The sequence below is a fragment of the Mchenga conophoros genome, linkage group LG6 (genome assembly GCF_057382185.1).
Source record: "Mchenga conophoros isolate Kocher_MC1m ecotype Shallow Benthic linkage group LG6, M_conophoros_male_GT1.1, whole genome shotgun sequence".
Lineage (NCBI taxonomy): Eukaryota > Metazoa > Chordata > Actinopteri > Cichliformes > Cichlidae > Mchenga > Mchenga conophoros.
Genome location: NC_140531.1, coordinates 41,852,512 through 41,867,940, shown reverse-complemented (window position 1 = coordinate 41,867,940; position 15,429 = coordinate 41,852,512). Strand labels below are relative to the sequence as shown.

The following is a 15,429-nucleotide window of genomic DNA, read 5'->3' as shown; positions in this document are numbered from 1 at the left end:
CTTATGTACAATCATTTTAGCGTATTTAATGAAGCTATGCTAAATTTAACCTTCATAGCAAGAATATTTTACAAGCTACAAGAAAAGCTTTTTAGCTCAAATATCATGAGATGTGTCATCCTGAAACCCAGTGTTTGATATGTTTGATCGTTCTCTGATAATCAAGCGTTTTCTGACGTGCAGCTGGTCCAAACTAGCTGTAGCATATGAACCGTCTCATTTCCACACCACGCCCGTCTTGCAGCCGTGGTTCCTTCTGCATCAGGTAAAAGGAATGACTGTGCTGCACGTGTCTGCAGGACGATCTGTCTGAGGTGACGTTGGCAGGGTTGGGTTTACACAAGGACTCTCTTCTGTTTGCATAGCAGCCGCTGCCCCGGTGCTCCTGTGGAATTTGCACGAGTGTTTTTGCACTGTATGTACAGTGCGTAACACGCTGTAGCAGACCATATTTAGCAGCTTGAGTGAACACATTTGTTTCTAAGGGGAGGCCTCGGGCAGTGGTCACACTCCTTATCTTAGCAGAATGCTCGATTCGTGTACAGGATCAACACAAAAGCTGCACAAGACATTGTGCAGATTCCTCCTTCACTTCTCTGGGACCAAAAACTGCAGTTCTTAAGCTTTGCCACTTGAGGCTCCAGCAGTGAGTTAAACTATCCAACTCTGCAGCAGAAATAAACACATTTACAGCCTGAGACACTCGTCCACTCCTTATTTTTTTGTTAAATGACAAATGTATTGAGTGTAGGGAGCGGTGGACAGCCCGATTACCTGCAGAGAGCATGTGCCACCAGATGGAGGCCGTGTTCAAAGTATGCGGTACAGCTGATCTGAGCCTCTGCTAGAAACCAAGAGCTGAAAACAGTGAAAGTGTCCCCTGCAGCCACCTGCAGAGCTCTCCGTAGCGTATTTATTGAGATTTTTTAGTGCTTCTTCCGTTCCTGGTGAACTTTGTCACTACGTTTTCCAGCCGTTTCACCTGTGTGTATTCGAGCTACCCACTATCAGATATTTGGAGGTTTGCACAGGATGTTTGCATAGATTGAAAACCGCTCTGTGCAGGCTAATACGCATGCAAACACAACCATGGTACCATAAAACAAGCGTTAGGAGCCTGACTGTTACGGCACGTTAGCACGGGTGGATGTCGCTGAGCCTATTCAGCGCCGTCTGAGTCACTTCTATTCTTTAGAAAACAAAACAATTGGTGACAGCCCAGTGCCAAACTGGGTGACCTCAAGGTAGCAACGTTCATCTGTCTTTAGTCAGTGGGACAAATCTTTATTAAAGGCTTCTTCTAATGTTTAAAAATGCAGGTCAAGCCTTCCTGCTGCTTCATGGGCTGTTATACAGGCTTCATCTGAGCTGTTTATGGTGGTTATACTCGGTCCAACATGGGGGAGAAGGTTATGCATGTTATGATGAAAATCATTTCAAGAAGCATGAGACGTGCACACACGCAGCCAGGCGCTGTTTGACCTTCACATGAACATCCTCTGTGACAGGATGAGCAGCTAAAATGTAAAATGTGTCCAGACCTCAGAATCAAACCCTCACGCTGCGAGTGCCGCTCGGCCTATGAGGTGCTCCTGCACTCGTCAGGTTCCACCCTTCATCAGATTATTTGAGCCTGATCACCCTGCGGCATGAGCGGTTCCTCCGCGGGGCCGAATCCTCCCTCTCTCCCTGTTAATCCCTCTGGCAGGCGGGCAACTCCCACCCAGGGTAGCTGAGGCAGGATCTGCGGTGCCCAGCCCTGATCCTGCATGCTCGCCGATAGATTAAAGCGTCCGGCGCGAACAGCTGTGAGAGGCGGGGCGGCTTTCTGTGGCCACGTCTCTGCTGTAGTCTACATCCAATCAATCAACCGTCCGTCTTTAGCTCATATCGGAGCATCTGTGGACAGATCCTCTCGCTGTCAAAGCACGGAAGGCACGCAGGGCGTGCGAGGGGAGGGATGAGGCCTGCAGAGGAGGGCGAAGGTTTAGGGCTTAAGTTCCCTCTGAAGGGAGGGAAGGAGTTAAACTCTGCAGGCATGTTTATAGACAGAAAAAAAGCAATCAAGAGAAAGAGCGGAACAGAGAGAAACAGTTTACACGAACGTTTCCTCTGCTAAAGCACTTCAAAATGGGTGGGCCTTCATTTAATTGCAGAGAAGCTCTTGTTCTGAGCTGCTATCGGGACAAATGCTCACTTAGGCTCGGATGTTTTTTAGTGCGTGTGTTTGGATCAGATGAGAGGAGAGCAGCTCGGTAGATACCAGTTTAAGGTCACGGCTTACCCCGCTGCATGAAATGTTAATAGTCTCTTTCTATCTGTGGAGGAGATATTATCTTAAGAGACAAAGGAGCTATTTTGGAGGGACGACACAGTCGTACATCCCGGAGTTGTTTATCTCCACATCAAGCACAGAGCGGAGTGTGTGAGCACCCATGCATATGTATGAATGCATGTATCTGTGTGCATGATTAGATGCAGGTCTAAAATAAATTTTAGAAAACACTCCAGGTATTAAAAGTGATCATTAGGAGCAGCTTGGTTAGGAGTTTGAATTTCTCTGCAAAAGTTCTGTCAGAGCAGCACGAATGAATAATAAAAACAAAGAACATTAGGAACAAAAGTGAGACGCCGAGGTGTGAAGAACGGCCGCTGCAGTTTTCCAGGAGTGTGAAATAAATCAAATCTTGTTAAAAGTCTGTCCGCCTCCCTCTCATAGCTCCATCTTATCGCTGAAATCTCTGTAAACACAATCTTCAGACTGTCCAGCTGTCAAAATCCAGAGGAGCTGACAGAAATGTTCATCTTTAAGTATGCATGTGCGCTGCATTCTCAGTGAACGTGCTTTACAGGGAGGATTCGAGTCTAACGGGCTGCTTAACCTTTGGCTGATGGGTAATCGTACCTGCAGCCTGAGAAGAGCCCGTCTGAGCCCACTGCAGGAAACTCCTCTGCCCGGTTTCCTTTAAAGAACATTTTTATTTGAAGTCTCTATGTTAATAAAGACACAAACAAAGGGGTATTTATCTATAACATAATGAGCATATCACTCTTTCTGTGTTAGGGTCACACTCTGCCCACTTTAAAAAGTGAGGAGAAGAAGCGACGATGAGGAAACAAAAAACAAAGATCTGAAAGTCAGGGAAGGAGCAGCTGGGCCGACAGAAGATGAGAAGAGGAGGAGAAGGGGAGCGTGGCAGCTGCGAGGATGTGGGCGGTGAGACGCTTCAGTTGAGCGCGAGCGCGTTGACATTTTAATGGAATCTATAATACATGCGAAGTGGGTCACTGGATGGGTGTCCCATTTCCACGCCACGAGGCACAAGGTCCCCTCGCCGCCCGTCTCTCTCTCCAAGTTCAGCTGCTCAAGTTTTCAGCTCTTTTCTGTGGAAACACACTAATAAGTGATTGGACAGAAAAATACTGAGTATCAAGTCAACCTGCAGATGGTGTGTCTTTGCAAACCCAGACGGTTAAGTAGAGAGTAAAGCACCAACGTGGAATTCGGCCATCACTCAGTGAACTGCTTTGATTTAGTGTTTAATGTCTCGACAGGCGTTTCTCTCCCTGTCAGCCCTCGATTCAGAGCAAAACCACATTTTTCTCACCGGAAAATGACAAACACGGGGTTTTCAAAATCAGCTGCACGGCTAAATCCTCCAAGTAGTTTTTGCAAAACATGAGGAAACCAGGTAGCGTCAGGTTCTGCGTGCAGGTAAAGTTCTCTGAGGTCAACAATGTTAAACGCTAGCATGGATCAAAATAATGTTGAGACTGATTAAGATGAATTTGTGATAACCATTTTCTCGTCAATTAGCTGGAACCGAAACAGCGCCTGACTGCGGGTAATATGTTTTTCCATGACTCCGCACATAAGCGTTCATATCTAATTACATCACAGCTGTGGTCATTAAACAGAACTCGTGTTTATTTCATGAGACGACACTTCAACCGTGAAATAATAATTCGGTCAGATGTTCGTGTTCAGTCAAAACAGGATGAAGATTCTGGAACAATCTGGAAACACTAATGTGTAAATTGTTCTAACACAACAATCATGTTTGTGTGTGCACACATTAGTGTAGGTGGAACACGAGACTCATTTCCTCCCATCAGCCCAACCCTGAGCCTGGTTCTGCCCAAGGTTTCTTCCTGTTAAAAGGGAGTTTTTTTGTCCCGCTGTCACCAACTGCTTGCTCTGATTGTGGGGTTTTCTCTGTCTTTCTATATGGTCTTTACCTTTCAATATAAAAAACCTAGAGGTGACTGTTGCTGTGAATTGGCGCCATATAAATAAAATTGAATTGAATTTGAGCCTGTGAGCCTGACAAAATCGACTTAACTTTGTTTTAATTCAGCATTCCAAGATTGTGTCTCAGTGCTGGCACTAGCATGTCGACACTAGCATACTTGTGTAGTGCATAAATTTCAATAGTAAAAAAAAAAAATTTGCTTCCGTACACCATTTAGACACCTATAACGCACTGCATGTGCCCAGACTTGACACTTTGGTTCTCAAAATAGCAAGGCACATTATTAAAGACCGCTAGCAGGACTATAAGCAAATGTTTCATCAAGTGGCTCACTGATTCATGCACATTTGCACACATTTACCTTTGGCAGAATTCTGACATAGATTTAGCCATGTCACGAAACGTGTGCTAGCTAAACTGCTAGCTAGCAAATGTGCATGATTTAAAATCCTTGCGGATGACTCAGCCTCTGGTCAACGCATGAGCAGAGGTTGTCATTAAGTGGCTCACTGATTCATGCACATTTGCACAAATATACCTTTGATAGAATAAAGATTTCTGACATAGATTTAGCCATGTCAGGAAACGTAAATGATAAATGGTCTGTATTTGTATAGCGCTTTACTTAGTCCCTAAGGACCCCAAAGCGCTTTACACATCCAGTCATCCACCCATTCAGACACGCATTCACACACTGGTGATGGCAGCTACATTGTAGCCACAGCCACCCTGGGGCGCACTGACAGAGGCGAGGCTTCCGGACACTGGCGCCACTGGGCCCTCTGACTACCACCAGTAGGCAACGGGTGAAGTGTCTTGCCCAAGGACACAACGACCAACACTGTCCAAGCTGGGGCTCGAACTGGCAACCTTCCGATTACAAGGGGCCCTCCCAACTCTTGAGCCACGATCGCCCCAGATGTGCTAGCTAAACTACTAGCACACCTAAACTACTAGCTAGCACACGTGCATGATTTAAAATCCTCGAGCATGATTCAACCTCTGCTCAACGCACGAGGAACCGTGAGGAAGTGTGCATTCAAGACGATGAGAATGTCCACTGTGGGCTTCTGTGAACAGTGCTGAATGTACACAGCCTCGTTTCTGAGGAAATTCCACAGAGCACCTTTAAATATCAAGACTGATATGGAAATCTTCTGACAGAGAGAGACACACACTGATGCACATATACAGTTAAACACGGCGTTCTTCAAACTGTAATGAGAAACTTCTAAAAGCCTCCTGTCGTTAAGGCTAACAGAACTGATTCAGTATAGATTTCATCCTCGGTGTCATTACCCCGTCTGAGCTCTCTCAGCTCACCTCACATATACTCGTGTGCCTGTTTGACTACAGCTGTCGCTTTCACAAAAGGTCCTTTACTTCACGCTTTGTTTGAAGCGACGACTGTTTGATCCCGCCGTCCCGAAGACGAGGAGCCCGCTGGGACACGTCTCTCCCTCTAGCAGGCGTGGTTTGAATTCAGCTTCAACTGAGAGCTAAATTGCTCTCCAGTAAACACAGAGCAATAAATCAGGCCGTTACAACTTTGAGATAAGAGGCATTTCCTAATTCAAAGCAGCTGGAAAGTAAAGATGATTCGCACCTCGGCGGGACTTCCGAGATGGGCCTCGATAAGAAAACGCGCCTTGGACCGCTTTCATTGTTCTGAGCTTCCTGTTTTGATGCGCTGCCAAGGCTTTCCGTTTTCAGTAAACGATTATTGGAAGTCCACACAGACCAACCAGATGGCCTGCGGTGCAGATAGTCGTAGTCAAAATGTAATTTAACAGTAAAATCTGTGACCTCCTGGTGTAATAAGAGCCGATACAAAGGAGACATTTAGATGTGTTTGGAATGAAAAACAAGAGCCTAACAGCCAATCAGCTGGAAGGAAAGGGGCTTTCTACACAGAGCTTCACTGAAGCTCGCTGTGATTCGTATCGACGTAGCTGTCACCGTTACTCTGGGTCAGGCTAACAGAGGGCCACATTAGCGAACATGCAGAACTGAGATTTCAAAGAGGCTTTTGATGATGAGCTGGTTAAAGTGCAGGTTATTCCCCTCTAACTTCTTTTAACCTCGGCTTCCTCTTCCGCTGCTGGTGAAGAAAAGCAGCAGGTATTTATAGATGCTCTTCCTCCACACAAACACTCGTGACACCTCTGAAAGGTCGTAGCTGTTTGGGCTGCCACGCCTCTTAACCGCTGCATTAATAGCAGACGGCGTTCACACGCACACGCACCTGTAGGACAGGCAGTATATGTTTGGCAGGGCAAAGTGAAGTGCACACACTTTCCTGTCATTATCAACCCATAAACAAACCTCCGGTGCCCTGACGCACAGGCGAAGTGTCCGGCCTGCTGAGACCTCACGTCGTCTCGGTCACACCGAAGCCTCTCGTGGCCACTTTTCCACCTTTGCTCGCTCTCTTCCTGTTTTTCGTCTCCTCTGAGAGTCTACTCCTCTCGCTAATCCTATGACTGTGTTTAGAGTCTTCCTGCTTTATGGGACGTCTGCTATAAATATTGTGACAAACAAGAGTAATAGAGCGCTCTCGCTAACTCTTGACCCTCTGGTGAATAAAGAGTCATGACCGTGACTGAGAAGTTGTTTTCCTCAGCCGCCTCACTGTCAGAGCGTTCAACACTTAACACAAATAGATTTGGACCCCAGGGAGGAAGTGGGGAGCCGAGACAAATTAAGATCAATACACTGATCTGTAAGTTCTTGACCTCCGGACACATCGCTGAGCTAAATGGATGGCTATTCTCACCATCAATTACTCTTCCACGGAGAATAGAGCGTACAGTCAAAGACAAAAGGTGCTCGTTGCTCCACATACAGGAGGCGGAGCACTAGTGACACTTGCAGATATGTCTTAAAATAATAAATTAAAAAATAAAAACTGACCGATTGGCACCAGGGCCACCACTAGGGGGGGACCGTGGGGTGCCTCGCCACATTTGGACATCCTGACGTATAATGGAGGAATAAATCTTGGAGCATTGTAACTTTTTCTTTTGTTGTGTTGCACGTTTGTTGTGTTGCTAAAATCTGGCCCGTTCTCATCTCCTCATTAACAACACTGTCCCCTGTTAAATAATAAAAACTCAAAGAAACTCCAAAGAGAACATGGTGAGATCATTAGGAGTGTACACGTCCTAAATATCTGAGTTTCGTATCAAAGCTCTTGATGCTGCGTTCACAATATATTAGCTTCGTTTTAAAGCGTTCTGCTACGAGCGCCAGTAAGAAAATGTAATCCAGAGCAGAAAATCCACAGTTAAAGTACCAACAATCAGCCGAACCTCTCATTTGGCAGAGGAAACGCAGACAGGAGCTTCCATATATTTGACTGATTCCTACATCGAAGGTTGATTCGTGTTCAGTGTTCGACTGCTCTGCTGGCAGCACACCTTTCACCGATGTTGTGCTACTGTGGTTCTGAACGCAGGCCAGAGTTTAAAGGTTTTTTGGGACAGGTGATCAGTGAGATTACCTGTTAGTGCTCTGTGACGTAGTTTCTTACGGACTCTGTTTCCTGTCACAGCAAACACGTATGTTCACACGTCAGAGGGTCTGAAAAAAACAAAAGGACCAGCAAACAGACGCTTGGTCACCTTTTTCAGATGCAGGGACCAGTGTTGTGAAGCAGTCCTTATGCAAGACCTGAACTGAGGAGCCTTTCTAAGAGTTCTGGACCCTCTTAAATACTTTCTGAGAATGTTATTTGTCTTGATGTTCATTCGCTGGGTGGCAACCCAAAGGTGGGGAAGCAGCAGCAGCTACAAACGTGAGGGAACACGTGAGGTGGGCTTCAGTACAAAGCACCTCACAGATGTGCTGCAAATGTAGGCAGCTGAAGTCTCGCTAACTGGATGTGTAGAAGGATAATCAGCTGAGCCATCAGCTGATGTGGGACCGTGGCTGAGCTTGATTTCTCACCTGAACAAATGCTATGTTCAATGAAACCAGGACAAGGACTGACAGCAAACCTGCGTGATAAATAATTCAGCTTTACTTTGATCAGGAGAGGGTGGAGACAACATCTGGGGAACAACACTCGGAAAACAGCCCGAGGCGCTCAAACCTGGGCCTCTGCCTCTTTTAGTGAAACTGGTCACAAGCCGGGTGGCAACTAAAGGCTCACAGTTCAGCATCACCGTCTTAGAGCTGTTCAGTCCTTTGGAGAAGTCCAATAATATCTGTTATAATGGAGCAGTTTGTTCCTCTGATGTGTAACTTTCATTTGCTTTACATTATAAGATAAAGACCTACAATCACACAAAATGCCAGGGGCCTAAAAGTAGTTTAACCTTTGTTATTATGGTAACCTACCCAGAATCCTCAGCTGTGTCACTGCACCATGCAAGCCGAAGAACATCCACAGCGGGCGGGAGTTGTCCACGCACACCTGCATGCCCACGTTGGCGCCGTTGTGGCTGAGGATGACCTCCCCCTCCTGGTTGACCAAGAAGCCCAGGATGTCACTGCTCTGTAGAGGCGTCGGCACACGGCACACCGCCCAGAACTCCTTCCTGTCCACCAGGGCCTCGGGATTGTAGGGTAAGTCGCTGGGGCGCAGCACCGCCGGGTCGCAGGACGTCACACCGTAAGACAGAGAGCCCGAGCGCGCCGGGCTCGACTTGGTGACTTTGATGAACACTGTCTCGCCGATGCGCAGTGGCCGGTTCGTGAAGACCAGCGTGCGCTCTTCACGCGCGTGCTCGGATCGCGCCACCGTCTGCTCGTCCAGCGTCTTAATGTGGGCGCCGCGCAGCTGGTGGAAGTGGAGGTCGCTCTCCAGGGTGGACGGTAGGAGGGAGGACTGCTGGGAATTGAGGGAGTTCTGCGGGATGGGGCAGCTGGAGGAGGAGGAGGTGGAGGCCAGGTGGAGGGTGTGGCGGTGGGAGCGGCTGTGGGCTGGGCCACCGTCCTCCTGCTGCAGGTTGAGGTCGCACAGGCTGACGGACAGGCGCGAGTCGTCCGCTTCACGCCGCAGAGAGGAGGAGCGCACCGTGGTGAAGGAGCGTGGACGCAGGCAGTCTGCAGGAACAATCTCGCTGTCTGGAAGAGGAGGAGGAGAGGACAGCGGTTTAAATCAGCACTGCTGAGTTTTGCTCTGATTAGCAATTTTCCTAAAGCCTGCGGGAATGAAGTTTGCAGCTCACCAAGTCTGAACAGCACTAAGAGAAGGGCTGAATCTGCAGCTGGTCTGACAACATGATAACGATAATAAAAGAGCAATTTCATTTCACTAGCATGAGCTGGTAGCAAGGTAGGGGTGATTACTCGGTGCTGAGGCAGAGTGTCGGGAAGTGTGTTTAAAGGAATTAAAGACAGTAGTGGGTCGCTCCTGCATCTGCACGGTGTCAGAGAGCAAGGAGGCTGTGTGTGTGTGTGTGTGTGTGTGTGTGTGTGTGTGTGTGTGTGTGTGTGTGTGTGTGTGTCAGTCAGCATGTTTACATATCTATGTGGGGACCAAAATCCCCCCCAAAATTATTAAGGCTCAAAATGTGGTTTTCTTGTCAGGGTTATGGTTATGGTTAGGGGGTTCGGGAAAGCATTATGTCAATGAGATGCCCTCACTAAGATATGAAAACAAGTGTGTGTGTGTTGGGGTGTGTGCTGGCTGCATTCCTTGCACTCCATAGTACAGTATCACTCCACAGACATCTATTAATATATACCAATACATGTCTTTAATAGCAGTGTAGTGGCCACATACAGACAAACGCACACCTCTGATAAACTCTCAGGTTGCTTCCCATCCTATGCGCTGACTCAGCTGCTTAAAATAACATCCTTAATGTGCCCTCCCACCTCGCCCTCCCACCTCGCCCCTCCTGGCCTGGTGGTAGGGGTAAAATTAGCCCAACACGCTGACAGCGCCCAGCTCCTCAAGCTTGGGTTTGTGTGAGATGTATTTGCAGAGCTGAACGCCAAACGAGACCAAGACGAAAAAAGAAAAAAAGAAAATGACCTCCTGTTCCTCTTAGATGATACTGAGAGACCCTCAGTCAAAACAAGAGGCACTTATTAAAACAGTGGGCTGGGGAGGTGCAGGAGGTCCAAGGATGAGAAACAGCCACCGACGGTCTCTGGAGAGTCTCGAGTCCTGGTCAGCTCTATCTGTCCAGGACCTGAGAGCTCTGACTTCAGATAAACCTCTTAGCCCTAATTACCAGGGCCGCAGGACGGGCTGCTAACTGTGAGCTGCAGCGGGGAAACCAGAACAGCCAAGCTTCTTATGATCCCACAGCTGACAGGGACACAAGCCAAAAAGGAGACAGAGTCAGGACAGTCCCATTGACAGGGCCGCCCGAAGCAGGAAGCCTCCATCATCAGGACCGAGTAAATTTGAGATTAGCTTCAAATTGTGGAATTAATTTAACTGATTGAATCAGGTTTCAGATTTACAACTGTTCATACAGAAGCGTAACACCGGCAGTTAAAAGCAGTCTAAGGTACCGTGACATACAACACACAGAACTAGGGATGAGACTCAACATGCTGTCAAGGATAGAAACGGTGTCTTTATGTCCTTTACGTCCTACAGCGGACTCTGTGTGAAAGTGCCAGCACAAAACCTCTCAGTCTCAAAGCTGGTCTCATCCTTGTCCTCCACTTTACTGGAATTTTGTCCCAATAAAAATGGAAACTGGATGTAAACAAGTCTAAAAAGCAGATCTATCCTTCAGGTTGATCAGGCCCAGTGTACATGGAAGATGGACATCACCAGTTGGTTTTTCCTACTGGAAACTGGAGCATTGAGGTTACCCTCCACAGTCTCGCTCCATTTGAAGGTCTATTTCATTCTAAATGTTAAAAACACATCAGATTCACAACAGAGAGCAGAGATCAGAAAAGTGTTTAATGAGGTCATGAATGAAGTAAGAGATCATTTTTGTGCCTCCACACCCAGAAAACCTGCCCTCTGCTGACAGGGTGAAACCATCGCATTGGCTCCACTGTTCAGGCTGCGCGCCTCTGTTTCATACAGCCGATGCTGCTGGAGTAAACCGACTCATCCCCATCAGTCACTGACCTTTAAACTCTACTGCTGCTGGCACAGATGAGATTTTCAGATCAGTTTTCAGGTCAGCGACCAAGATTCAGACGACTGGATCACGGCATCATTGCATACTCTGGATATTGTCCAAATAAAAAGGTGGAAGCAGAATTCGTCCGTCTTCTACCTCCTTTGACTTTCATTTGAATCTGTTGTTTTGGATAATCACTGACACATTTCAGAGTTTTCCTCATTCCCTGATCCAAGCTCCACCGTCACACCTTAATAAAACGATCACCTAAGAGGATATCTCACTCATCTACAGAGACGCTGACTGGCATCAAATATCAGTCTGTGATATGTTGGAGTGAAGTGGAGATGACAGCAGTCTGCTCGGCGCTCCATCCTCTGAGAGTTACACGTCTGATTTTCTGCATCATCGCTGAAATGCCGTCTGATGAGATCGTGCGCTGTAAAGCCGAGACCGTCGTGTCAGTCGTCGATTAAAGCTAGCTGCTAACTCAGACCGTGACGCCCTGTGATTAATGTTTAATGGGACTAAGGCCTTGTAATCGTGCTAATTGATTTCTCAGCGAGGGATAAAACGGAGAGGACAGTGCCTTTGGTGCACAGGGCGACTCCCAAAGACTGCTAATCAACCATTAAACACCTCTGCTCAGAAGCGTGCAGCAGTTTCCCCAGAGTCCCCGAGGCTAGCTGTAGATGACTAGCTTGAATTTCATCTACTTTCTCAGCTATCAATCCCACACTGATGGACTCTCAGCCTCCATGAAAACCAGGGCTTAGAGGAGATTCTGTGCAAATGAACGGCCTGACGACGTGTGGATGTTGGGATGTTGGGTTTTAATTGAACAGCTCAATCAGCCACGTAGTCCATTTCTGGATTTTATGCAGTTTCCTTGGAGCTTCATTTGCTGAAGGGAGACCTTTAATGAAGCAAAGACTCCTTGATGAAGCCTTACATTTCACTCACTGATGATGAGGGAAAGCCTCTCCTTTTAGGCATGCCGCCCGGTCGCTCTGACTCAGTGGGGGATGTGAATGACATCACCAAACCAAATTGCGTGCCTCTTGCAGTTATCTGCTGCCCATCAATCTGTCGCAAATTGGATTACGATGGGACAGACTTTGTTGCAAGACTTCCGGGACTGGAGCTGATGATGGCATGCCTCGAGGGAGGATAACAGCGAGAGGAGCAAAGCCGGCAAAGGAGGGGGTGGTGCTGCCCGTGACGGTGCTGGATTTGTGTAGAAAGGAATTGATGGAGGCTTCCAAAGAGCCGCACATCATCTCCCTCTCTCGCACCTTCAGTGTCGCGCTGATGCAAATGCAGAATGTGTGAACATTAACCCATATACACGGGAAATTTATTTCTCTAAAAAACTCATCTTTTATCAGCTTTTCCCCTGTGAAGCTCCTCTCAAGGTTTATGTTCCCTTTTACGTCTCACTCTCTTCCCCTTCCTCCCTCACTTTTCAAAGAGCAGTCATTTCAAACTCATACCAGATTGGGCACAGTGTATTCTTCTCTCTGCTTTTTTATTCATCAAAGGCCGGAGAGACGGAGCAACGCCGTACCGCATGTGCTCCTAATGCTCGTTGTTAGCTTGGGAGGACAGAGAGAGCTCTGAAAGGACTGCAGAACATTTACTGTGTGTGTGTGTGTGTGTGTGTGTGTGTGTGTGTGTGTGTGTGTGTGTGTGCCCAGCATGCGTTTGTGTGCCCGTGTCCGTTTGCGACCTCACCAGCTGCTGCCCGCTAATCATGGTGCACCTGCGTTTTTAGTCGATACAGGCCTTTTGTCCTATTGGTCCCTTTCAAAGCCGCCACTCACAGATGCTCTCCTATTGGCCGATGCCACATTTTCTTCACTTTGCATTAAACACTGCATTTGTGTGAGTGTGTGCGCTCACGTCTCTCTAACACTGCAGCTGCTGACTGTGAGCCTGGAGGAGCTGGAGAAATGAAGCAGAATCACCTGATTCTTCACTTCTGAGTGAGCTGCAAACCAAACGTAGCACCTGTTGGGCTGATCTATCGCGAGTGCATAGACGGGAATCGGCGGGGTGGGCGGGTCAGTGGAGAATGGCAGCGTGCCCGTTTTGGCCCGCGCAGGCTAGCACCGTAAATGTTTTTAATTAGCGAATAGCCACAAAGCAGGTTAGCTAATGCTGCGCATGGGGAGGCGGATAGAGGGAGAGGCTGGCTTAGCGGCTTTGCTAGCCTGAGCAGAAGGAACGTGCCAGGGGTTTGAGCCGGTGTTGGAGAGAGGGTGTGGGGGGCTGGAGGTGGAGGATTTACTCTCTCTCACGCACACAGTCTATCTCACAGGGCTTATCTTTATCCACAGTCTGTGGAGGGTTTCATCTGATGTCAGCAGAGATGGAGAGACTGAGAGGGAGAGCTGGAACTCGGAAAGACAATGAAAAGAAGGATCCTGAAGAGATTTGAAAGCGAGAGAAGAGGACTCGGGGAGGGTGTCTGCAGATGTGAAGGGAACTGTCCAGCTGGGATCAGCTAAGAGGGCTGGAAGGTATAGCTGGATATCCGGGAAGCTTTTGTTATGAATAGATAAAGCGGAGTGAGGGAGACAACACAGAAAGAGGCAGCGTGGAGCTCGGCAGTGACCGACCTGGGGATTAAAACAACGCAGACCGACTGGCCAAGCGAGAGAGCGAGCAGAATATAAAACAAGAGCAAGAGAGGGACAGTAGAAGGGAGGGATGGAGTCAGAGGGGTCTTTGTGCTAGATGTTTGGGAGTTCTTTATTCCCTGGCACTGGCCCAATCCCCAGTCCCCAATCGGGCTGGGAGGCTTTGAACCCGGGGCTTTTCGAAAGAGCAGCATGCTCTCAGGGCAACACATGGCCATAACAAAGAGCCGGGCAAAATGCCCGGTAAGTCACAAAAGCCCCGTCCCTTAGGTCATCGGCAGAATTCAGCATGTGCCGCCGTGTCTCTGCCAATCGGCATGCCAAGACCTCGGCGCTAATAACCTCCATCATAAGGTTCTTATAATAAAGCCCCCCAGTTTTATTCCCGTGCTCGCACACGGAGAAAGGCTAATTATTACTGCGAGGAGACCGACAGCCCCTCCACAAACATCCAGCACTCTGCTTGCACACATATGGAGGAGAGTGCATTCATCACTGTTGGAAAATGAACCGTCTAATGTGAAAGGTGCTTCTTTCAGACCAGCTCACAGGATTCATGCATAGCTCTGCTTACTTTTAGTGTCTTTCAGCTAATGTTTAGACTCACAACTCGTTCACACGTCGTTTCCAGCCACACAAAACATAAATGTCTGTCGGGGTCACTTCCTCTATGAGTTTAAAGGTTTACTTTATGCTTCTTGTATTCTGTGAAACCCTGACGAGGTCCACAGCTCTTAAAATTTACGGGTTGTCTATTCTTAGACCTGTTTTTTGTTTTATTGGTGCATTTCCTTCTTTTGGCATGTTTAAAAATCTAACACTTTAAATCAGCTGACAGTCCAGGCTCTGTCTAAATGCTGGGACATTTGTCCTTTGAGTTTTTCCACTTTGTCCTAAATTTGTTCACATCCATTCTGAGAGGAAACTCGGGTTCCCGTCGTCGGCTGTTTGTAGTGTTCTCTTTCCTTTTAAAATGCATATTTAAAAATGTTTAAGGTTCATTTTCAGTCACCATTATTTTTGGATTATATTTCAACTTACTGTCATTTTTACTCTCCATTTAGATTTAGGCACCCAAACTGTTTGGTCAGGGCTTAAAACACCTTTTCACAGACCAAATACACAAATCCTACTTTTAAATATATGTATAGATTATTCCGACTCATTTTGTTACAATGACAACATTAAAGGAAATGTAGGAACATCTAAACATGGAGAACAAAACGAGAAACATCAGCACTCAGATAAAAAACAGTGACTTATATCAGTTATTTTGGAATAACAATGATTTTCATTGCTAATTAACTAAATGGTAAATATATGGAAAAGCAGTAGCAAAGAAAAGATATCACTGACAACACCTGTGACACTGATGAAGTCAGTGAACTTAAAATAGAGACAAATTTGACATAACAGTGTGAAAACTATCCAAGCGATCCTAGTTTACCTCACAGGGTTACCGTTCAAGCATTAAAGCCTCCTCTGGGG

At 47.2% G+C, this 15,429-nt stretch overlaps 1 protein-coding gene across 3 annotated transcripts in view; it reads right to left on the bottom strand.

Annotated features, from left to right (window-relative positions):
- Positions 1 to 15,429, bottom strand: part of neurl1aa (neuralized E3 ubiquitin protein ligase 1Aa) — a 68,104-nt gene that overhangs the window by 6,770 nt on the left and 45,905 nt on the right. For all 3 annotated transcript variants that reach the window (XM_085278121.1, XM_085278122.1, XM_085278120.1), the window contains exon 4: positions 8,595 to 9,323. In XM_085278121.1, the coding sequence (XP_085134247.1) occupies positions 8,595 to 9,323 (729 nt within the window). The remainder of the gene's footprint in view (positions 1 to 8,594; positions 9,324 to 15,429) is intronic.